The sequence below is a fragment of the Archocentrus centrarchus genome, chromosome 23 (genome assembly GCF_007364275.1).
Source record: "Archocentrus centrarchus isolate MPI-CPG fArcCen1 chromosome 23, fArcCen1, whole genome shotgun sequence".
Taxonomy (NCBI): Eukaryota; Metazoa; Chordata; class Actinopteri; order Cichliformes; family Cichlidae; genus Archocentrus; species Archocentrus centrarchus.
The window spans coordinates 20449387-20473340 of NC_044368.1; the positions used below are offsets into that span (position 1 = coordinate 20449387).

The following is a 23954-nucleotide window of genomic DNA, read 5'->3' on the forward strand; positions in this document are numbered from 1 at the left end:
TTCCCTCTCCACAACTTTCTTTCTGTCCCTCCAGGAGAATCCGTACCCCGCTGTGGCCATGCACAAAGTCCAGCGGCCATCAGAAAACAGCCAGAACAATGCACAGAATCGGGCGCCTTTCCCCATGCTGGACGATGTAGCTGTGCAGCTGTTCATCGATCACGCTGCTGCCAAGCTCAAGACTGCACCTCCTGCAGTCAAAGCGGAGCTCAAGAGCATGGTGCCATCTGGGCCCCCACTGGGTGAGCTGAGGAAGAGCTTTGATAGCAGTCAATAGCTAGTGCTGTTCTTGGCATCCAAAACTTGTCATGATATACATGACCAGCTGAAACGTACTGTCAGCCTGGGAACAGCGTATTCAGTGAAATGATGAAATGCTGGGAGAGCCGTGTGATTATAACAGTGGTTAGAGTAAAGGTGGCAAAATATTTGCACCTTAAATGTCCTGTGTAAACTTTAGACAGTGTGTCTCACACTGTGGGTTTTAATAGAGCTTAGATTTCAGTGCTGTGGTGATGAGTTAGAGTCTGGTGCCCTTTCCATCCCCACAGGAGACGTTGTGGACAGGAACGGCAACGTGATGGCTAACAGTGCTCGCAGGCTGGAGGTGGTCAGGAACTGCATCACATACATCTTTGAGAACAAAATGCTGGAGGCCAAGAAGGTAAAGACACACGTGTCTCTATGATCAAATTAACAGGGAGTTTAGAGGTGTTTCCTGTCTTTACAGTAACATACACGAAACTCGTGTTCGGTGCAGGATTCACTGCAGGCTGTTGTTGTGTGTTGACTGTGGTTGTTTTTCATCTCTTCTGTCCAGCTGATGCCGGCTGTTCTGCGGGCATTGAAGGGTCGGGGAGCTCGGGTTTGTTTGACACAGGAGCTCAATCAACATGTCCTACAGAACCGAGCTGTGCTGGATGACCAGCAGTTTGACTACATTGTCCGCATGATGAACTGCACCTTACAGGTAAGCCTGCGCACAGTAAGGTATCTCACCATTTCAGAGCTCTTAAAGCAGAAGTCCACCATGTAGAGTTCGGCCTGATTGCCAAAAAGAGTTTTATGTTTGTGTAGCTTTTTGAAGTCAGAAAATAATTTCTCTATAATTATAACAAATTTTTAGCACAAAGCCCCTCGTACAAACTGGAGGCATGGATTTGAAAGACATGCTACAGCACGTGCTACTGATCTGATGTGTTTTCAGAGCCTGACCAAATAAAGTCAGGGTCTTCAGGCCTTTTGACATTCTGTCGAATGTTTTTCAACTTTGTGAAAGTGATTCTTGAATATAACTTTAACCTTATTGGCAGTATCCATAATGTTTCCAAGCTGTTACTTTTGCCACAGTTGTCAGACTTTCATTTTTCCTTTGATTCTTGCAGCTACTGGCAACACTGCACATCAGCCTGGCTGTTGCCCAAAGCAAGAGAACTGTACAAGTTCCAATTTGATCTTTAAACTGAAGTCAAACTCCGTGCTTTGATAAAGGCAGAGTGTGCTTTCACTGACTCCTCCTGAAAAATAGGCCTCTATTTCTTTTACTGTGTGAAATTTCCACTGTCAATCTGGTTGTTTGACCATTCTCTGTTCTGGGTAATGCAGAAGTGCAAGTGCAGATGCATTTTCTTTCTGCAGTAAATCAGGCCTGAAGATATAATTGACAGAACTACATAATTAAAGGACAGCTTATAAGGAACCAGTCTAAGCATCTGCAGCCTTTTGTTCTATAGCTGCTGCATTGCAAACTCAGCCTTAACTTTAATATTATACATTAAGCCAAAAACCTTCATGCTGTTTACAGAGAAGCAGGCTGAGCAGATGTCATGGGATCAATGTAAATACAGTTATATACAGGACAAATCTGAAATAAGCCTCAGATGCTTCTCTGCTTTGAATACAGGTCTTTTATGACAGTCTCTTGTGTTTCTGTTTAGGACTGTTCACATATGGATGAACACGGTATCGCAGCTGCCCTCCTTCCCCTGGTCACAGCCTTCTGCAGAGTAAGTTCCGCTTTCCTAAAGTGAGTCCACATTTCACTAATTCAGCTGTCAGTGGGGCAGCTTGAGGTGTTACAGAGCCTTTGATGGGAAGCCTTTCTGTGTTGTTTCAGCTAACGTGGCTCATCTTTCATTAAAATCTGTTATCTTTGTCTTACAGAAACTTGGCGCAGGCATCACTCAGTTTGCCTACAGCTGTGTACAGGAGCATATGGTGTGGACCAATATGCAGTTCTGGGAGGCCATGTTCTACAGTGACGTCCAGAACCACATCCGGCATCTGTACCTGGAGACGGAGGACAGAGAGCAGCACAACAACTCGGTGAGCAGAGGATCCACACGTCACACGCTGATACTTTAGTGAACAAAGAAATGAGGAGGAATAATTTGATAAATTCTAAAAAGTTCACTGTTTGGTGAATTTCTGATGGACTAATGATGGAGGCTCATTAACCTGTCACGTCTATATTAACAAGCTTCCTTCTCTTTGTGCTCAGGAGCAGCACAATGGCTCAGGCAACAGAAGGGAAATCAGTGCCCTGGAGCTGGCATCGGAGCAGAGCCGACTGTGGCCAACGCTCAGCAAAGAAATGCAGATGGAGCGTGTGCAGAAGGAGGAGAGCACCGTATTCAGCCAGGCCATCCACTACGCCAACAGGATGAGTTACCTGCTGCTGCCGCTAGACACCAGCAAGAACCGCCTGCTGCGGAGCTCCGGCATCGGAGACATGGAGAGCGTCAGCAACAGCTACGTCACCAACAGGTGGGATTACCTCTCTGCCCACAGAGGGACATAGAGGGACCACGCTTAAACTGATGATGTCATTTGTGTTTATTAACACAGACTTTTATTGTAAAATCCCAAAATCAGTCTGCAAAACAAGAAAACCTGAGCTACTGAGGACACCTGTCCTGATGACAGGAGAATGTAGTTAACTGTCCTTTCCGATCTGTGAAATTGTTTAATTTCATTTGACAGTCCTTTATTGAGAGGAGAGGTACACATGCAGCTGATTCTCATTCAGTATTTAAGCTAGAAATGCAAAGTTTTCTGTAGAGTTCAGAAAGAGGAGAAGGTAAAGTTATTGTTTAAGCCAGAGAAAACAGTGAGTGTTGCTGGTAAAGCAAAGTCAGATGCTGATTTGTTTTGTGCTTCGGGGCTTTTCTAATGGTTGCTTTTTTGAATTTAGAAACATAAATGTTGAAAGTATGTGTGTTTCTGTGTTGCAGTATTGCAGGCAGCATGGCGGAAAGCTACGACACCGAGAGCGGTTTTGAAGACGCAGAGAGCTCAGATGTGGCCAACTCTGTGGTGCGCTTCATCAACCGCTTTGTAGATAAAGTGTGCAATGAGAGCGGCGTGACCAATGAGCACCTTAAAGCTCTCCATGCCATGATACCAGGTATGGAAGAATTCAGATGCTTTTCTTTTTAGTCCCCAAGCAGTGACACACTAAACATCGTGGAAAAATGTACCTGTTCTAGCTTCACTCTGTAGCCCTGCACTCGTGTCTTTGCAGATATTGTTCAGATGCACATCGAGACGTTAGAAGCAGTCCACAGGGAGAGTAAGAGACTGCCTCCGATCCAAAAGGTAACCAATTCATATTTTTACATCCCACTGGACTAAGGCCACGCAGACCCCAAACCAGCCCCGTCCACTCCCCTCTCCACCACTCCCTTCAGCTCAGGCTCACAGTGTCACAGCAGGTACGTCTGTCAGCTGGAGACAGAACCATGTGACTCACATCATGCCTGATAAGTGCATGTGGGGTGATTGCTCTGCCTTGTTGTGTAGTTTGCTCTCTGAGGCTGGTGGAGCTCAGCCTGGCTGCTGCAGCTCCCCAAAGTCCTTCAGAACTGAGTGCCTTCCATCTGAAGGGTGCTGTTTATTATGGGTGGCTGAGGATGGTGGCTTTATGTGGCTTGATGTGAGGAGGGTCCTCTCCATCTTTTCCCTTGCTACTGCTCTCAGAACATGCAGGATCAGTTCAACTACTGGACACAAAAAAACATCTCAGTAACAGCTAATGGTGTCCCAGCAATTTGAAACTCTATTTCAGCTATGTGACTGCAGCTGGAATGCAGTCATGTGTGGCTTTAGGTGTTGTGCAACAGATTATGAAACGCATTACCAAAGTTGTAATTAATTTCCTTTCAGAGGTGGAGTTCTTTACAAAGCTCCTCAGGCCTCACTGGGGGACAGGAAGTGATGTAAGGGTCCAGAGAAAAAAGCCAGCTTCTTATTTCTTTTTGTTCATTTTTAGTGCAGCTCAGCAGTCCACCCACTGGGAAAATAAGAAGCCTGTAATCAAGCTTTGCACTCAGGGACTGCTCAAAACACGAGACGCCTTGTTCTTTTTAAGAAATGCGAAATGACCGTCGCAGCACATAAACACAGCCAAGTGAACATTATTATATGTTTCTGTTTGTATCTGCTTGTTTGTAACATCATCTCTGCCAAGATCCCACCAATCCGGCCCGGCTGACGTGTATGTTAAACAACAGTAGTGTGTTTTTTTTTTTTTTTTCTCAACAGTTTCTCATTCTGTCCTTGAATCTAGCTCCTCAAACGTTGGCAGGTTGCCCAGCCAGCATGGGTGTGAAAGCATGAGACAGTTGCAGTTATTGTTTAACACAGTTTTGTCTCCGATTCACAGTTCTGTTTTACTGCACGTGACTAACATAACTGCAAATAGTTTTAGATGTTCATCTTAGAAATTTCATTTATTTGCATTTAAATAATTGTTTGATGGATGTTGTTGCAAGACAATAAGCATCACTTTAGTTTTTTCTCTCTTTGGCCTCATTACGATGGAGGACCCAAAGTCACTGAGCAGATTTTCTCCAGGAGTATCAGAGCAGGCCATGTCCAGCTGTAATGAGAAGAGTGGTGTTAACCTTTTCAGGCTGTTAGTTGCATTTTTTTTCTAAACTGGACCTATTGCTCATCATCTGTTGCTCTCTTCTTTCTCTTTCAGCCTAAGCTGTTGAGGCCAACTCTGTTGCCTGGTGAGGAGCTGGTAATGGATGGCATGCGCGTCCACCTAATCCCAGACGGGCGTGAGGAGGCTACGGGGCTAATGGGAGGCCCGCCTCTGCTGCCTGCCGAGGGCGCCATCTTCCTTACTACGTACCGCCTTATCTTCAAGGGCACGCCTACTGATCCATTAGGTAAGTGGATATAGAAAGGATTGTGTGATTTTTGCTGTCCTGTCTTCATTGTTTTGTTTTGTCTGGTGGTCTCATCACTGACTGTATGTTGTCCTCCTGCAGTTGGAGAGCAGACGGTAACTCGCTCCTTCCCCATCGCCTCTCTGACAAAGGAGAAGAGGATCTCAGTCACATTAACAATGGACCAGTTTGTCCAAGAGGGGCTTCAGCTGCGATCCTGCACCTTCCAGGTACCCTTCTCTATATCACAGAAATCAGCTTGCAGTCAAATGTGAAATCTGTATCTCTGAGATTACATCATATCCTGTGTCTCTGCCTCTCTGTAGCTTATGAAGATTGCATTTGATGAGGAGGTGGCCTCTGATCTGGCTGAGGTTTTCAGAAAGCATTTACACAAGCTGCGTTACCCTCAGCATGTGCAGGGCACTTTCGCCTTCACTGTGGGTCAGTGCGGCAAGATGGTGGTGGAGCACAAGGCGAAGGACAAGAACCAGTCACTCAAGTAAGGAACCATCAGTGTGGAAGGAATAAACCTGACAGTGCACCAAATGTTTCTGTGTGAGCTTAAAAAGCAAAACTTTGGGCTAAAGAACCATTGATCAGCACAACAAGCACCATGTCAGGATGTTAAATCACTTCTAACCACTGACCCCATCACATCCTCCCCCAGCTGTTGCAAAACTCCAGATTACTGACCATCTCATAGCATTCAAAGTTCACAGATATTTGCAGTGAAAGTGAGTACCTTAGAGTAAAAGAAGTAAAAGAAGTACATGTAGAGCATCCCTTAACAATTACGCTAAACTCAGCTGCCTGATTCAGAGTCAGTCATGTTACCAAAACCTGGTTTGTCTGTAATCTGTGTGCAGAAATGAAAGCATTCCTGCAGGTGTGGCCCTGCATATTCTGTGAGTGATGTTTATGCCTCTGTTGTCACCTCCTTCTCGCAGCAGTTCAGCAAGCAGTCGGCCCTGTTTGTATCTCTGCACTGTGTGAGAATATGTGTGCTAAAAACGCTCCATTCAGTCATATTGATTCCAGCTTGGCCCTGTGGCACACTCAATCTCACACACCAATAAGTTTATGGTTGTTGATTATGCACTGAGATGAACACTGAAGTGAATCAGCTCATTGTCAGCTGAAGCTGGATGCTGCTCTACATCTAAATGCACATTTGTGCTCTGAGAGAGGCAGGAAGTGACTGTGAATGGGACTGATGAATCAGCACTGTGGCTTATTTTAAAGTTGTTTCACTTTTTCTTTCTTTCTTCATTGTTTGTGTCAGGACACTTTCCAAAAACCTAGTGAAGAGTGCCAAAAGGACCATCGGCCGGCAGTATGTGTCCAGGAAGAAGTATTCTCCCCCCACCTGGGAAAACAGGAGCAGCTTCCAATCAGAGCTCGATGAGGATGAAATCTCAGGTAGCCTACATGAAGCATTTCCACTTCACAGCTTCACTGCCTTTATTTTTGATCCTGTAACTGCACTCTGTCTGTGCTCTTTTAATGATTTTGGAGAAATGAAAGAGTAAAAAAAATAAAAAGAGAGATCAACTCTGGAAACAATCTTTTTTTAAATGAAGGGGATACTGTGAGCTCTGCTGTGTGTCTCCACAGTCTCAGAGGAAGTGGACCAGAGCTCCCTCACCCTCTCCTCCACCATCCGCTCATCAGACAGGCAGACCATGAGCAACGTTGTAGAACGGGCCTGTTGTCGCGACTACCAGCGTCTGGGTCTGGGGACGCTTAGTAACAGCCTGACACGCTCTAAGAACGAGCCGTTCAGGATTTCCACTGCTAACCGCATGTACACCATGTGCAGGAGGTAAGGGACCAGTGGAAGACAACATGCAGCAGGGTTTTCCTGGCTGTCGGCATAAGCACAATTGGTCCATTTAAACTGTAGTTAAGGCAAAGAGTCTGTTAACTTACCTCACCAGATGTAGGAAAAATCCTCTGAGAGAGACTGATTTTACACAATGATTAATACTCTGTGTGTGTGTGTGTGTGTGTGTGTGTGTGTGTGTGTGTGTGTGTGTGTGTGTGTCTGTCTGTCTGTCTGTCTGTCTGTCTGTCACAGCTACCCCGGCCTGCTGATTGTCCCTCAGAGCATCCCAGATGCGACCATCAACAGAATCTGCCGCTGCTATCGACAGAACCGTTTCCCAGTGGTATGCTGGCGGAATTCCCGAACCAAGGCCGTCCTGCTGCGCTCCGCGGGGCTTCACGCCAAGGGTGTGGTGGGCTTCTTTAAGTCTCCCAACGCTCCTACCGCAGGTAAGCTGATTTATGTTTTATTGAAACTTTGGGGAAGGGAATGTAACTGATATGCTTTTTCTGGGTTTTCCCGCTCACCTAATGCACTTCTGCCTTTTTCTCAGCAGTGTCGTATTTTTAGTTTCTAGTACCTTAAATCCAGTCTCACCAGGAGTGTGATATTAGTAGTGATGATAACAAACTATTGCAGTGATTCTTTGCAGGAAAAGATGGAAGACATAGAGAGATTAGTGCTTATAAATGGTATAAAGTTGACAACATTTACTGTTGTAACAACACTAAAATGTACCTGCAAATAATCTTCTATCTAAACAACAAGGGACCTCGTTTTTGATCATGTGTCTTCCGCTCTGTGCAGTGCCTTCTCAGGCGGACTCCACCAATCTGGAGCAAGAGAAGTATCTGCAGGCCATTATCAGCTCCATGCCTTCTTATAGTGAGAATAGTGGCAGAAACACGCTGAGTGGCTTCACATCCACACATATGAACACCTCTGGTAGGTGCACTGACACACACACACACATGACATGTTACTGTTAGATGAACCTTAGTAATTTCTGTGGGGTCATAGAGCTGATGGATTTTCCTGTGTTCACAGACACATCAGATAAACTGAGGCAGCCCAAGATCGGAGCTCTGATGAAGCAGGTGATGGGCTCCAAGGAGGACGTTCCTGGGACTTTCAGCAGAGGAGGTGAGAGGGAGCCATGCGTCTCCTCCTGTAGTTCCTTAGTTATCCTGTTTAGCTGTAGGTGGTCTGTTGCAGTCCTGGTTTCAAAACATAATGTGGGAATCCTGTTTTCAGTCTAGCATTTGTTACTGAAACTGGGACTGGACCAGAAGGATGTTGAAGCAGTGAATCCATCCTGTGTAGCTCATGTTCAGTATCAGTGTGATTGTTTGTGTGAAGTGACTGAAACCATCTTCCATTGAGATGTTTTGTTGGTTAATGGGCCGTCTTTGTCATTTGACCTCAGCTCTGGGTCAAAGGGCGAAAGTCATCTCCCTCTCTCAGCCCAAAGTGTCTGGCAAGGCCAGGAACCCTCCTAGAGGTACAGTAGGCCACGCCCCCGGCTCCCCTTCTGCCACTCCTTTCTAACCAATCAGATCTCTTTAACAGTAGCCTACGTGTGTCTGGTGCCATCCCTGGTAGTGCACTGTCTCTGAGGACTAATGGTCTGTTGTTGCTTGTTTTTTCAGTGTGCATGCTGCTGCCGCAGCTCTGCTGTCTGATACCCTGTTTGTTGTTTACTGTTTGATTCTTCTTTCTGCTGAATGTCAACAACAGTCAGACTTTTATCATCATGTAGCTGTGATTCAGATACATGTAGCAAACTGGCCTTGAATACTTTTCAGTCGTTCCTACGTCGTTTACCAGCATGGCTGTCAGTAGCTGTGGAAGTGATCAATGCCAGTGTGAAGGCATACATTAAAGGATCATTCCACTTTATTACAACTTAGGTCATCATAAAGTGGGGTGATGCTTTAATGGCCATTTAACTTCAAAAGGATTCAGACGTGAGGTTTGGTGATTTGGATTCCATGTCGCGATTCCTTTAAAGACTGTAGTCTGTCTGTGTTTACGTTGCAGGTAAATGGGGCAGCATCCGGGGCAGTGGGCGTCTAAGTGCCTACAACCCAGACGTGGGGACACGTCTGGCTGGGAAAGAGTCTCCGCAGCCCAACGGGGGACCGAGCGATCCACTGTTCCTTCGCCAGCAGAAGGCGTACCTCTACATTATCGGGGACAAGGCTCAGCTTAAGGTGACCAAAGTACAAACATGTAGCTTTATTTTATTTTTTATAGGAAATCTCACTGAGTTCAAGTGAGGAGGAAAAAAAAATCACATAAAAACAACCATCGCACACACAAGACTGCACAAGTCAGTGATATTTAAAGAACGGGTGCTAGTAACATTTTTAAGTGCTTAGGAACGAGTGTTGCCAAGCTGTGTTTCAGCCCATTAAAATAAAAGTTTATAACACTGGAAACCAGTCTCTGTTTGAATGAGTCCATGCTCACCTGAACACATATATATAGTACAGCACATAGATACCGTAGCTTTCTGTGTTGCTGTTGTTGGTCCCCTCTTCATTATCAGCAAAACACTAAACAAGATTAAACATAAAACACATTGCTTCCAGCACGGCAGATTTAAACCTGCAAAGTGCATAAATATTTTCCCTGCTGCTGACAGGCATGTTCAGCATTGCATTAACATCTTTGGTGGAGGCCTGGATGTAACAGGTGTTGATTTAATGTAAAAGCCGATGCTGCAGCTTTAAGGGGGGGGAAGATGGAGCCATCAGTGATAACCGTGTTGTCTTCAGGGAGGGAAGCAGGACTCGTTCCAGCACTGGGAGGTGGTCCCCATCGAGGTGTGTGATGTGCGGCAGGTGAAGAACAGCTTCAAGAAGCTGATGAAGGCCTGTGTGCCGAGCTCTTCGACCTCTGACCCCAGCATGAGCTTCCTGCGCTGCCTGGAGGAGTCTGAGTGGATGGCACTGGTACATCAGCGTTTATGTTTGAGCAGGATTTTCATGTCCTCGGCTGTTATTTTTGCTGACTGTGTGTGTCTATGCATGTGTGTCCAGCTCCACAGAGTGCTGCAGGTGTCTGTCCTGGTGGTGGAGCTTCTGAACACGGGCTCATCAGTCATGGTCAGCCTGGAGGACGGCTGGGATGTCACTACACAGGTCTGGCAGGCAACCAGAAGCTGCATTTACATGCGTGCATATTCAGTTTTATTAGTGTAAACTATTGGAGTGTAGAGTGTGTGATGCTGTGTCTCGCTGCAGGTGGTGTCCCTGGTGCAGATGCTCTCTGATCCCTACTACAGAACGTTTGATGGTTTCCGGCTTCTGGTGGAGAAGGAGTGGCTGTCGTTCGGCCACAGGTTCAGCCACAGAGGAGCTCAGACTCTGGGTAGCCAGAGCAGCGGCTTCACCCCCATCTTCCTGCAGTTCCTCGACTGTGTGCACCAGGTAGAACAGTTGCACTGCATGTGATCGTAAAATTTAACAAAGGCACATGCTGTTTAAAGTTGCCTTTTGCACTGGTAGCTCGTGGATGTACAGTACAGCTGCAGCATTGAGATTTAATTTAGTACTTAACTTTCAGCACACGGTGCACGCATGTAACAAGACATTTTTTTTTTCTTGCCACCAGTGTCCCTTCATTAACAGACAGCAGATCAAATCTCTCCACCTTAAACTGCAACTGTTTGTGTGTCCCCCACCCTCAGATCCACCTCCAGTTCCCCATGGAGTTCGAGTTCAGTCAGTACTACCTGAAGTTCCTGGCCTACCACTACGTGTCCAACCGCTTCCGCACCTTCCTGCTCGACTCAGACTACGAGCGCATCGAGCTGGGTGAGTACAGAGACAGGTGGTGTTAGATTGAGTTGATCCAACAGATGAAGGTCCAGTTTTTAGTGTTACTGATGTGTGTGTGCAGGAGTGCTGTATGAGGAGAAAGGCGAGAGGAAAAACCCTCAGGTCTGCAAGTCTGTGTGGGACTACATTGACAGACTCAACAAGAAAACACCCGTCTTCTACAACTACATGTTCTCTCCTGAAGACGAGGAGGTGAGAACATAGTCACAGACTGCAGCAGCTAAAAGACTGGAGAAACTCAGTATTTAATGTACTGTAGCCAGTTTAGTTAGTTAGATTTAAAGTGAGCCACTCTACGTTCCAGGTGCTGCGGCCATACACCTTCATCTCCAACCTGAAGGTGTGGGACTTCTACACAGAGGAGACTCTGTCAGAGGGGCCCTCATACGACTGGGAGCTGAGGGGCAGGCAGGAGCGCACGGCAGAAGAGACGGCAGAGAAGCCTGACACCAGTGGCCCTAAATCTCAGCGGCACATCGTGTGGCCGTGTTACGACAACCTGACTAAGGCGGTGCCCGATTCCATCACCAAGCTGCTGCAGGAACTGCAGAGTCTGGAGGCTGAGCTCGGCCAGACGTCAGATAAGTGGAAGGATACGTGGGATAAAATCAAGACCACGCAGAGGACAGAGACCAAGCTGGAGAGCAAGGTGAGACAAAGGCTTAATTTCCCCACTGAAAATCATTGTATTTTTACAGCTAAAGAGCTGCCCAGAAAGACACTTAATCCAGAGAGGCATTCATGGGCAGTCTGTAAGGCTGTTTTACAAACTACTGAGGCTAATTTGTCCTCAAGTGTAAATCTGAACAATTTACATTTACAGATACTGCTAGGCCAAATACTGCTAATGGCTCAGGATAAACATTCATTTTTAAGTTTTTACTATTCCATCTTTTAATGGAGCAAGTTTTAATGGAGCAGACTGATTTCGTCCTTCACATAGAGACACACACATTGTGCACATTGTTAGCTCAGTATGTGATTCAGCGTGGTGGAAAGTCACCGATCATTTTTCCACCTTTGCTTCCTCTGCAGCCGTCCTTCTCCAGCTCCCTGCTGATGTCATCCAACCTGAGCCACCAGAGGCGTTCTCAGGGCGTCTACCTGCAGGAGAGCGGTGTGGGATCCTCCATCAACCTGGCTCTGGACTGCGAGGCCAGCGCAACTTCCACGCCTGTTGCCGGTCGGCCAAGCACCAGCACGCTCTACAGCCAGTTCCAGAGCACAGAGAGCGAGAACAGGTCTGTACCTGCCAGCAAGAGCACTAAGGGAAAAGCTGGTCTCTATGGGGATTTGTAATAGTTTAAACAACACTCCATGCTGACGTGTCCTTGAGAAAGACTCCACATGGCTCCCAGCTCTGCTGCTGTGTGACAGGCGGGACCATCTGTGACTAAAGGCAGCCGAGCTCAGAGGCCTTGCTCCTCTAGAGACATCAAACTAGTTTGCTGTAGATAAACTGATGTTTAAAGGTTATGTGAAGCATGACTGTAAAAGAACCACCAGTGTCAGAGAGCTGCTCAGAAAGTCCATGTCTTTACTTGTGTTTGGCCTCCTCCCAACAGGAGTTTCGAAGGCATTCTTTTCAAGAAGGGGGCGTTGTTGAAACCATGGAAACCGCGGTGGTTTGTGCTGGATAAGACCAAACATCAGGTGAGACGGAGCAAACGATTCAGACGTCTGCATCGGTGTTTGAGGAGGAGTTTGAATGAACTGTGTGTCCCTCCCCTCCCCAGCTGAGATACTACGAGAGCAGACAGGACAAGGAGTGTAAAGGGGTGATTGAGCTGGCTGAAGTGGAGTCTGTCACAGCAGGGACACCCACCATGGGAGCACCAAAAAACATTGACGAGAAAGCCTTCTTTGATGTGAGTGCACTGACGTGTGTTTGAGCGTTTTAGCACTACCTCACTACATTGTTCCAAATTCATTTCCCCAAATGCTAATCTGAGAGAATGGGAGCCTGGATTGGCTTAAAGTTGTGTTCATCTGTTTTCTTAGCTTTTTTTAAGCATTACATGAAACTCTGTAGATTAGTCGTCTCTTGTGACGGTGACTTAAGCCAAGAAGGCAACATAGCAGGCTTTTCAGTGGCAGGAGAAGTCTCCTGAAGAATCCACAAAAATCCTGAGCTGGATCCTCCACAGAGAAGATTCCATGTTGGAGCCTGTTGCCACGAGGCAGCAGTGCTGACCATTGTGCTACACAAGAAGCCAAAGCGGATAAGATTACAATAATAAAAGCAAAATATTTTATCTGCTTGATGATGTTCCTCATGGCAGTCTCTGCTGCTTCTTGCATGTTTGCTCTAAAACACTAAAGCAGTGAACCTCAGGAAACACCGCTTTCAGCATAACTTTAGGAGCATCCTTTTGCCGTTGTCTGTATGCGTTTATGAACCTAATTCATCTTTTCTCTGATCTTTCAGCTCAAGACGACCAAACGAGTGTACAACTTTTGTGCCCAGGACAGCCTGAATGCACAGCTGTGGATGGATAGTATTCAGAGCTGCCTGTCAGATGCCTAGAGAGGAGACGGGACTCTTTAAGGAGCAAATCCAACCCAGGAATGAATGAGCAGCACCTGACAGAAAACTCTGCTGACCAGTCCCAGGAGCAGAGAGGGGAAGGGGCCTTTCACCACTTAGGCTCTGTTCTCTTTGCTAGTGTTGAACTAATTACTTGGTGTCACAATGTTTCAGTGTTTTTGTTAAAAAAATAAAAATGAGAAAGAAAAAAAAAAAAAGACAGAAGAACCGCTCGCAGTTCTAGCTACAGCCTCTCACCTCCCTGACCCAACAGTCTAACCACTATGTGTGCTGGATGCCGGTATACACAAAGAATGCATCTTAAAGCACTTTGCATTTGTGGGAGGTGTCCTGCAGCCTGGACTAGCATGAAGATCCTTCCAGATCCTCCACCTGTAAACCACCACCACCCTCTTCCCTTCTTACTAACCTCACTCGCCCTCTCCAACACTTTAAGGAGGAATGACGGAGGAGCTGCAGTCGGCCCGGCCTCGTACAGAACTCACAAGACTGCTCTCAAGGATCTAATTGTTGGGTTGTTGGACCAAAACGGCCCCGAGGAACAGACCGCGGCAGCAAACATTCTTCCTCTTTGCCTTTCACTGCCCGATGTAGCCCTCTCAGTATATTCAAAGGAAGTTCAAGAGGAAGTGGAGCATGTTATTGCGGCCGCAACGAGGGGCTCATGAAGGATTTCCTTTTCTTTCATTTCCTTTTCCAAAAATCTCAAATTTGTACTCGAAAGAGGTCAAAGCTGACCGGCTGTCCTCCACATATGGCAACAACATACTGTGAAAGCCATGAATCAGAGATCAAACCAGGAGAGCCGGCGGGAGGTTAGAGTCCGTCAGGTATTGAGTGTCGGTGAGCTTTTCACTGAGAGTGTTTACAGAGTCGACCGAAGTCCCCTCACTAAGCTATACCCTGCTTTTCACACGCCTGCATTTAATCAGCAACTATTAACATTCAGGTTCTGAAGGGATGCTGAAGGAAAAAGGAGGGATTTATTTAGTAAAGAGTCTATAGAAGGAGATCCAGAAGGTGAGAGATTTTAGAGACGGAATACTAATGAACAGTGATATTATGGGATGCTTTAGAGAGACTACAGTGTTTAGGAGAGGCGGCAGACTCGCCGCAGTACAACAAGTGTTGGAAACTGGACGTCCGTTAAAGGAAAATTCTCTTATTTCTTTAACTGTCTCGTGCCTGTTGTGACTGCGCTGCCGGCTGCCACCTCTGACCTCTGACCTCTAACAGGAATCATTTCAAACACTCTTCCAGAACTAAATTGATCTCCTCATCAGCTTTGTGAGCAGAAACAAAGCTCACGGTCGCACGTCTACAAATAAAGGCTCGGTATGCAGACGTGATGACAGAGATGATATCAAGTCGCTGCCTTTTTTGTGCACATGCTGCCAGTGAGGCCGGCAGGTAATTTGATCATCTGCTAAAGGTGCAGTTAGAGCCTTTAAAATGACTTGTGTGAAATGGATCAGGAGAGCTAGTCTCACCCTTGCTGGCTGTCCGGACAGTTTCATCTCATGCACATTGGCAGTGCATTCTTCTTTTAAGTAATGCTTAAATACCCTGAAATCAAAGATAGAATATTGAATATTTTTAAAAGATCAGAATAAATTTTTTTATGTCATTTTTGTTGTCAGAAGTTCTAAATTAAAATAGAGTCTCAGCCATCAGTCAGAATGGGCACAAGACCGCGAGAACATGTTAATAAAATTCTGCGATTTTCCTTTAATGACACCCAGGTGGTGAAAGTTGCCCAAATGTGTGCGAGCACTGGTCACATATTTCCAAGGTTCCACTTCCAGAAGGACGTCGTCGTGTTCAGATGTGAACGTTCAGGCTCTCCGGAGCCGTGCTGGGATGCAGCAGCAGCAGCGCCTGCGACCGTCGGTGCTGCAGAGGACGAGCTCGTGTAGCTGGGAGGTCGACTCGCTTGTTTCACGTCAGTGGTTTTGTCAAACTGCCCCTCCACACGCATCAACCACTCTGACCCACATGTGTTAACACAAACCCTGCTCTGTAAAATATGTTCTACTGCTGTCTTTGAACAGATCATTTGAAATTGTAGATTTTTTTTTTGTGTCTAACTCCTTTGTATATACTACTCCAGATTTATTTGTAACATTTATGGTAGTAATTTATTTAACTTGTCTCCTCAGTAAAGAAAGTTCCTCAAGCACCACTTTATTTTTAAATTAGGAATTCAATGTGCCATTTGTTTATTTCTGTATTAATGTGACTAATGCTTTTTTTGTTTTGTAAATGTAAACCCTTAATGTCTTTTTTTTTTTTGGTTTTGTTCTTTTTGTAAACACAGTTGTCCTTATTCAACACGAACCATTAATGCAAGAGTGGAAAGGGTGTGTTAGTGGCAGAGGAAGCCTCTCTAAGCTTGGTTGGGGTTTACTGTGCTGCTTGCCCACAGTGGTGGGATGTTCTCCATGTAGACTACAGTCCAAATAAAGGTCATGTGAGGTCTTCCTGGTGCTGGGGGTCAGCAGACTGGCTTAATGCATCATTGTGGGTCCATTAAGGAGTCAGTCATGAGACACAAAAATATTGAGTTTAGCAACTCTTTAGGAACATTCATTGACCCCATTTATCCTCATCTGATTTAATAAAATACTTTAAGTCCAAAAGTAACTTCAGCCTCTTCTGATCGCCTTCCTCGGCGAATATTCAGACGCTCCCCAGTTTATTTAAATTATGCTATAAAACTATAAATGTCTGTAGCTTCTTGCCTCTTACAGTCAAAAGTTCAACATAATAATCACACAAAGTTAAGTTTTGAGTGACCTTTTGCATCTTAAAATAATCTTCCTGAGGAACAGATGGACCGTAGCGACAGCAGGAACCGCCTGCGGGAGAACGCTCGCTGCGTCCTTGTCTTCTGACTGCAGTCAGCCCCAGCTCACCTTTTTCACTCTAGTTTACTCATCTCTCAGCAAACAGCTACATTACCCCAGGAATATGACATAATCATTTTTATTTATTTGGTTTTTTGTATTAGAAATGACCTTCTGAGCCGGGTTATGTTGTCAATCATGTCAATAGAGTTTTTAGAATCCAAATAAAAACTGGGTTTAAATGTTCCTCTGTGTGTGTGTGTGTATGTATCTGCCCTGCAAACAGATGCTCATTCTCACTGGTTAACCTGTGTCAGTGAAGGTAATGCACCACAGTGAACACTTTTACCTTTGTGCATTCAGCAGCTGTTGTAGAGCTCTCAATCACATCACCACCACCACCATCATCCTGCAGATCAAATGTCTGTTTCCACTTTTAATTACTGGAAAGAATATCCAGCTTGGAAAATGAGATCTCTTTGGAACTGCAGTTAAGGATTCTGGTGTTTGTCACTTTTAGTCAAGTGTGTAAGATCCGTAAGTGAAACCTTACAGGGCTGTAGTTGAAAGGGGGAGTGTGTCATGATTAGGTGCCACACAGACTAACAAAATCACTTCAGTTTGTTGGCAGATCAAAGTGAATTAATTTTTTTAGATTGAGGCAATTTGTCTGTTCTGCAGTGTAAACGTGACTTTGGTGCAGACACAAAGTATAAAAAATGAATATGCGCACATTCCAGTGACAACACTACTATACAGCTGGGCTACATTCATGATGTTACTAAAGTCCAGCTTAACAACCTGCACATATAACACAAACTCTATACTGCACTTAAAACATGCTGTAGATGAAAGAATCTGAAAACGTGGCGCTTTGAGACGATTTTATACCAAAACTCTGAACAAAACCTGTGTTCAGCAGAAGCTACGATGGTGATTTCGCCCGGTAAAAGGAGAGCCACCTTTGTGACAAAACCATAAGCCACTAAACTCGCAGTGAAAGTCATAGATTTTCATAGTTCATGTTTGAGGCATATTTTTTTCAGTTCCAATAAAAATAAACATTTTAGTGAGCTGGTTATTTGAATATCTGCATAGTTTATAATCAGGAACAACACTTTAATAACACTAGCTAATATTGTAACACTATTAGAGAAATCTGCATGAGTTGACTGGGCAATCTCTGCCCCTCTGAAAGGACCCGTGCCTGTGCTGGGGGGGGGTCTGCATGTGTCTGAGGCATTTCCTTCCTCCTCTCTTTGTTACTTTTGTTGCTCAGTTCTCTATTTTGTGTGTCTGGACAAATTTTAGGTGTTGACAGAAGCGAGCAGCCTTCTTACACAGCGCAGTTTTCATTTGCAGCCATAAAATATCTCCCCGGATGCTCTCACTGCAGCCTACATGTCTACTCAGCATGGCTGAGTCATATGAAGGCACGGCAGGAGCAGACAGCAGAGCAGGGGAGTAGAAGACATGTCTACTTTTGTACAACACACTGAACACAGAGGGTAGAAACTGAAACTGTAAATGTGTATTTCATTGCTGAAGTTGGGCATATTAACATAAGAATATAGGACATTGATTTGTTTCTGGGGTCAGCCTCAAGTGGCCACTAGTGGAACTGCAGCTTTTAGCACTTGAGTCTCTGGAGCTTGAAAAAGGCGACTGGACTTCTTTTTGTTTCTTGAAGACGTTTCACCTCTCATCCGAAAGGCTTCTTCAGTTCTCAACCAAATGGTGGAGAGACCCAGGTATTTAAACCCCTGTGGGCGTAGTCCCCTGAAGCTTTTAGCACTTGAGCGTAGCCTTCATTTTTCAGTCCCGGAGAGGTTGCCGACTGGTTGTAACCACATATGCAATCACGACTCCAAAGTGGTTTTGGACAGTTGGAAGCACTACCACATTGATGACATAAGCCAAACTCTGCTGACCCCGACATTTCTTAACATCGTCACCTTGGTAGGAGTTTTCCCACGAGTCAGTTTCCAGTGAAGCATTAGAAGAAAAAACAAAAAACTAGAAAATTAGCCCCAATTAACGATGAGAACTGAAAACACACTTGGAGGTTTTTATACTCAACATCCTGCATAAGTCCAAAGACAACATTCAGACCGGCAAAGCCTTTGGTATTAATGTGGTCAGCCAGACACTTTTAATTTTGATTTTTTTTTTAACAATAATCATAGAACCTGATCGCTGTCAAATGATTTAAGTACACCAGAGAGGTCCGTAGCTCTGCAGAACTCAGACCTGCACTCCTTCTAATATCCTGCTGCTCAGAAACAAAATAAAATTAACCTTAAAAAATAATAATAATAATAAAAGGGGAAAAAAAAAAAAAAAAAAAAACATACAGCGTCACTCTTACCAAATGTCACTCTCCCCCTGTGAGTAAGTGCTTGGTGGAAAGAGAGAAAAAAGAACAGGCAAAAATAGTAATCTCAAGATTGCTTGTAAAATTACTTATAAATGTAGATAATATTTGTATATAGGTAGATAAAGTTTGGTTGATTTAAGGGGGATAGTAAGAACATAAATGTCAATACAATCAGAAGGTCTTAGCTCACTAGCTAGGTCAACAGAGAACTGGTTATACATGCACTAAAGAAAAAACAAAGGTTAAAAATTGAGATCATATCCAAATCTGTTTGCTTGAAACTACAGAGTCTCTGATGCCAGATTGAATTTTTTTTTTTTTTAAATAAAATGGCTAATTGACATTATTGCACATGAGCAAAAGACAATAATACTATTAGAGCTCTGTTCATCGAGCCACTTCTCCTCCTCCTCTTTAACAGAGCTTCCTGAAGCACTTCAAAATATTCAGAAACCTGGTGACGCACGATGGTAAGGGATGTTTCATCAACAGCAACCAAAAAGAAAAGGAAGAGGAAAAAAAAAAAAAGGAAACACTGGATAAAAACCTTGATGTGAGGACAGAGGAGACAACCAGCAGAGATGAAGGTAGAACACTTACATTGTGCTATAATGTACAGTAAATGGCTGCATAAGTGCTTTTCTTAAGCTTAAAGGAAAAAAAAAAAAAAAAAAAAAAAAAAAAAAAAAGGTTTTTCAAAAACATATTTATTGTTGAGGCATCACTTAAAGTCAGCCTGTGCTATCCATTCGGGGTGACCATGTAAAATCCCTATCAGTGGGAAGCAGGAGAGTAATCTTTGAGGACATTAAAAAAAATAACGATGTTACCCCTCGGACTCTGTCGTTTCAAAGATCGCTGCTACATTAAAACCGCACGTAATTATGTGCAACATCAGAAAAAAGGCTTTGAAGAGGATTCCTCTGCACTCTGCTCTGTCTGTCGTTTTTTTTTCCTTTTTGTTTTGTTTTTTACATGTTCGGCCGCCTCGTTATTGGTGTTGATTGGCAGTGTCCAGGTCCAATAACATGGCAGAGTGATTCTGTAAAAACACCGTAGTTGCAGTGAGGTTATTTAGGGGCATCACTCTGGAGGAGGCTGACAGTCTGCAGCAACGTCTCTGAAGGGCTTCTGCGCCCGCTCGCGCTCACATGGGCCCATTGACCGACACTTCCTGGGGCGGGGGCGTTTCCTCTCTGTTGGGATGAGAGGAAAAAGTCAGCTGCACACAGGAGACATATGATGCACATCCAGCTCTAGATTTTTGTTAGCATCTCTGCAGGACTGATCTTCTACAAGCCCAGTTTGCAGTCCATCAACCCTCTCATGGCGCATTCAAAGTAAAGCTTCGCCTCACATTATGAGCGCAAACACTAATGTTTGAGGAGTTCTGCTGATTTCTGCCTGTATCTATCTGAAACACAAAGTTGAATCAGCTCATCATATATATATATATATATATATATATATATATATATATATATATATATATATATATATATATATATATATATATATATATATATATATATATATATATATATATATATATATATATATATATATATATACACACTTCTGACCGTCAGTGGAGTCATTGGAATCTGATCTGATGGGTTTTTTTACTTGCAGATTCGCCTCCATTAACATCAATGCATGTGTGTAATCGCAATGCGCACAAATCTTTGCTTCACATTTGGTGTGAACGCAGTAACAAAACTATACTGATGGACTTCAAAAACAAGGGAGGACTGCCATGTTTGCTTTGACTGAGCATTAGCTCAGGTGGCGGCTGTGAGGACGTCTGCAGCAAACTTTACTGGGAGCAGTTTCATGGTGGAACTAAACTACATCTGCCAATCATGCCACTGTGCAGACGGACGTGATGAGGGGATCATGCTAGAGGCCGCATGACAGGATGTAAACATTAATGCCTCCCCCAGCTGAGCTCTGTCATTGGCTAACTTTATGCTTCTTTTGGCTAGTCGATGTAGACCGTCGAAACTGCTCTGGTTTCTTTCTTTTCGGGGAGAAATCTCTGTATCCAGTTGCTCCACAGCTGGGCAGTTTCTCCATCTAAATTATTTTGGAGCAAACAGCGCAGCAGGCCTGAGGAAAAATATGTGCATTTAAATTTGGGTGAACCGTCCTGTTTAGACCCCAATTTAGGGTCAGCGGTTTCAAACGTGTTTTTGACACACCTGAAGTAAGAAGACGCAGATAAGCACAGATGAACAGATACCTTGTGAGCCCCTTTAAATGTGTGCTGAATATGAAGCAAAGTTTTGAACTGAGTGTGGAGCAGTGGCTGCTTACTTCCTGTCAGTCTGCGTGTTTACAGGCGAGTCCTCAGCAGGACGCTGCTCTGAAGCTTTAGGATTCGGAGCGTCTGACAGGGAGAGCTTCTCCAGAGACACCGGACACTCCTCACTGCCAAAAACAAGAGTTGGGATTTTTTTTTCCTCCAAATTGTGTACTGATAAAAAAAATAACTTAATATTAGTTACAGAACAGGAAGCATAATGGTTTTTAGTTTTTAGTACTGTAGAAGCTTTCATGGTGGTTTTAAATGTATTTTCAAGTTGGTGGAACTTTTTTCTTTAAGTCCTACAGTCGACCCTGGAGACCAGCAGAGGGAAACAAACAATGTTTCAAAGTGCTCAACAACATTTTCCCTCATTTAACAGAGCGAGTACAGAAAACTTCTTCAGTATTGGGACAGTAATACAGGTTATTAATATAGAAACACAATGTGATTTTATTTGAATGTGAGACTGAAGTCAGTCAACTGTCTAATTACATTTTAGAATGTGAATGAAGGGCCTTTGTATTAAAAAAAAAAAAGAAAAAAAGGGCTGTAATGTCTCAGTGGTTATGGCTTTAAATCCGCTGTGGTGCTGTACAAAAACAAACTGCTCATAGACCTCACTGTATGCCTCACCGGGGGTCTAAAAAATGATTTTTTCCATCTGAAACTGAACTCTGTACTTCCACCATGACTAAGACAGCAACTCATGAACTATGTTAATATGAGCTGGTAACTAAGTCCTAACACTAAACATACTAAAATTAACTGTCAAGTTACAAACTCATAGTTAACCCAGAGATCGTGTGTGTCACAGTTGAGGATTTACTAGGGCTGTGCAAATAATTGACTTTTGATATCAATTTAGATTTTGGCTCCAAATGAACACAAAACAGTTTTATCACCAAAAAACAATTATCATTAAAATTATTTTGTCTCATTACACTCCGTATGCTCTTAGGCCTGATTTATGCTGCAGCAAAGTGGCCGGCAGTTACGTTTGCAAAGGTGCATTATGTGTTAATTACCGTTAATTACTGAGCAGGAAATCGACACTGTAACCCGACCTGAACCTCCCGAGAAATATCAAATAACACCCGTTGTGTTCCTACCAATCACAGGGCATGATTAGCAATAAATACAGTGTTCACAAAGTCAGTGAGTAATCATGTTAAATAATTGTGATTTCAATATTGAGCAAAATAATCATGATTTTTTCCATAATCGAGCTGCCCTAGGTTTTACATTTCTTCGGGGGAGCTCCCAGGATGGCGTAAAGTCCATCTAAGTAAATGCAGAAAGGCAAAGCTGGATGCATGCAGCAATTCCAAAATCCAGCCTGCTCTATAATCACATCAATGTGGTAATTATGTTTCAAATATAGATGTTTACACACACACACACAGGGGTTTTCTGTGTGTGGCTGCAGGATTTTTTCCATTCAACATGTGACAGCTGCAGTGTATCTGCTTCATTTCAGCTTGTTGGGTTTTTTTGTTTTTGGTTCATATTTCACTCACTGTATACTCCCATTAATGGCCTATTTAGACCTTTTCTATTTAATCCTCTATACCCAAACAGAATTCCATGAGAATGTTCCAGATTCCTGAAAACTCTGACAAAAAAAGGGGAAATCTGATGAACACCAAACACCTAAAAATACAAAAACTGCAGTAAAGCTGCTTTTAATTTAAAGATCACAACTATATACAACCATTTAAGATTTGTACATATACTTCTCAGTGTCTCATCATCTTTTTCTCACTGCTTTCTCCTTCTCTCCTCCCTCCTCCTGCTCACCTCAAGCTTCTTCTCTTGAACTAAATTTGGAGCTCTAACACAAAAACATGAACAAAGGTGCTTACTTATTTCCAATATTGGAATTACTGACTTTCAGTAGATCTGACATGCGACCCTCCCATCTTCAGGCAGCTGACAGGAGCCGGCTAGACAACAGCAGCTGGTTATAAGCTAAGTTATAAACCAACATTATGCCAGCTAATGTTAGGCTCGAGTGTCCTAAAACTCACACTTTCCCTCTGATAAACAGTTTGATTACATTCTCCCATCGTATGAGAGCTTAATCGCTAAATGTCAGCGTTAGACGAGGACGTTAGCTCCACTTCAAAGAAAGTTACAGTAACGCCAGCTAACATCAGCTAACAGTAACAAAAATAGAAGCGCTTACCAACAGAAACACTCTGGAAATCCTCAACAACTCACCTCATAGTTCACCCAAGGCAAGCTTTTCATGAGGGCAACCCACATACTCAACTCTGCTGCTCAACCCACAAAAGAGTTATTGCCAAGAAGCATTGCTACAACAAAGAAATAAGTGACAAAAAAAATGTCCTTAATTTTGTCCTAAGTTTAGTTGTGGACGCTTCACACTCGGCCTTATGAGCTAAACAACAGACCGACAGCAGACCAGATGAATGCAGGTCTGAGTGTTTGAGGTGACTCGGGGGTAAAAATCTAAGTATAAAATATTTAATTGTCTGGTTCATTGCTAAGTGTTGTTATTATGAAAATATGTTCAAAATTAGTGTGTAGAAAAACATTTTTATACACAAACAGTAGTAGATTCTCACTGGCAGGCTGCAGCTGTTACGGGGTACAGAGTGTTAAATGGGTTTTAAGCACTTAATTGCTGTGACTGTGTGCTGCTATCAAAAAGCAGACTGCTGTGCAATTCATTATGGTGCACGAGCACAGACCATGTGCTGCTATGCAATCTGAATAGACAAGAGTTTAACTTCAGCTGAAATGATGCAAACCTGTGGAGGTCAGCTGTCTTGTTGCTGGGGGCAACGGCTGTTTCTGAGGTGACGGCTGCAGTGGGAGGAGCACCAGCATCCTCCTCACTGTCAGACCCTCCGGAGGAGCTACTGTCTGAGGCCACGAGTGGAGCCTTTCTCCCTTCTCCTACTGGACCAGAGGAGGTGCTAACATCTGCAGACACATACAGACAGAAAAATACTTGCTGTTTGACACTTTAAACTGATTGCCAGCCCCAATCAATAGCAGG

General features: G+C 44.0%; 2 protein-coding genes across 5 annotated transcripts in view; one reads left to right on the forward strand and one right to left on the reverse strand.

Moving 5' to 3' along the window:
- Positions 1–16490, forward strand: part of sbf1 (SET binding factor 1) — a 65319-nt gene extending 48829 nt beyond the window's left edge. For 3 of the 4 annotated variants that reach the window (XM_030719790.1, XM_030719791.1, XM_030719793.1), the window contains 28 exons: positions 35–242; positions 552–664; positions 821–970; positions 1938–2006; positions 2164–2325; positions 2501–2766; positions 3234–3406; positions 3524–3597; positions 4985–5177; positions 5280–5407; positions 5504–5679; positions 6463–6599; positions 6795–7002; positions 7258–7454; positions 7813–7950; positions 8053–8148; positions 8432–8506; positions 9046–9218; positions 9786–9962; positions 10050–10151; positions 10254–10439; positions 10700–10826; positions 10912–11042; positions 11155–11499; positions 11886–12091; positions 12416–12503; positions 12587–12718; positions 13279–16490. In XM_030719790.1, coding sequence (XP_030575650.1) covers positions 35–242; positions 552–664; positions 821–970; positions 1938–2006; positions 2164–2325; positions 2501–2766; positions 3234–3406; positions 3524–3597; positions 4985–5177; positions 5280–5407; positions 5504–5679; positions 6463–6599; positions 6795–7002; positions 7258–7454; positions 7813–7950; positions 8053–8148; positions 8432–8506; positions 9046–9218; positions 9786–9962; positions 10050–10151; positions 10254–10439; positions 10700–10826; positions 10912–11042; positions 11155–11499; positions 11886–12091; positions 12416–12503; positions 12587–12718; positions 13279–13377 — 4329 coding nt within the window. In that variant the 3' untranslated portion in view covers positions 13378–16490. The remainder of the gene's footprint in view (positions 1–34; positions 243–551; positions 665–820; positions 971–1937; positions 2007–2163; positions 2326–2500; positions 2767–3233; positions 3407–3523; positions 3598–4984; positions 5178–5279; positions 5408–5503; positions 5680–6462; positions 6600–6794; positions 7003–7257; positions 7455–7812; positions 7951–8052; positions 8149–8431; positions 8507–9045; positions 9219–9785; positions 9963–10049; positions 10152–10253; positions 10440–10699; positions 10827–10911; positions 11043–11154; positions 11500–11885; positions 12092–12415; positions 12504–12586; positions 12719–13278) is intronic. The other variant, XM_030719792.1, reaches the window with a different exon arrangement.
- Positions 16491–18366: 1876 nt separating this feature from the next.
- ppp6r2a (protein phosphatase 6, regulatory subunit 2a) overlaps positions 18367–23954 on the reverse strand; it is a 32855-nt gene continuing 27267 nt past the window's right edge. Inside the window, exons 22-24 of the mRNA XM_030719762.1 lie at positions 23704–23878; positions 20938–21051; positions 18367–19817 (exon numbers count right to left, since the gene is read on the reverse strand). Coding sequence (XP_030575622.1) covers positions 19769–19817; positions 20938–21051; positions 23704–23878 — 338 coding nt within the window. The 3' untranslated portion in view covers positions 18367–19768. The remainder of the gene's footprint in view (positions 19818–20937; positions 21052–23703; positions 23879–23954) is intronic.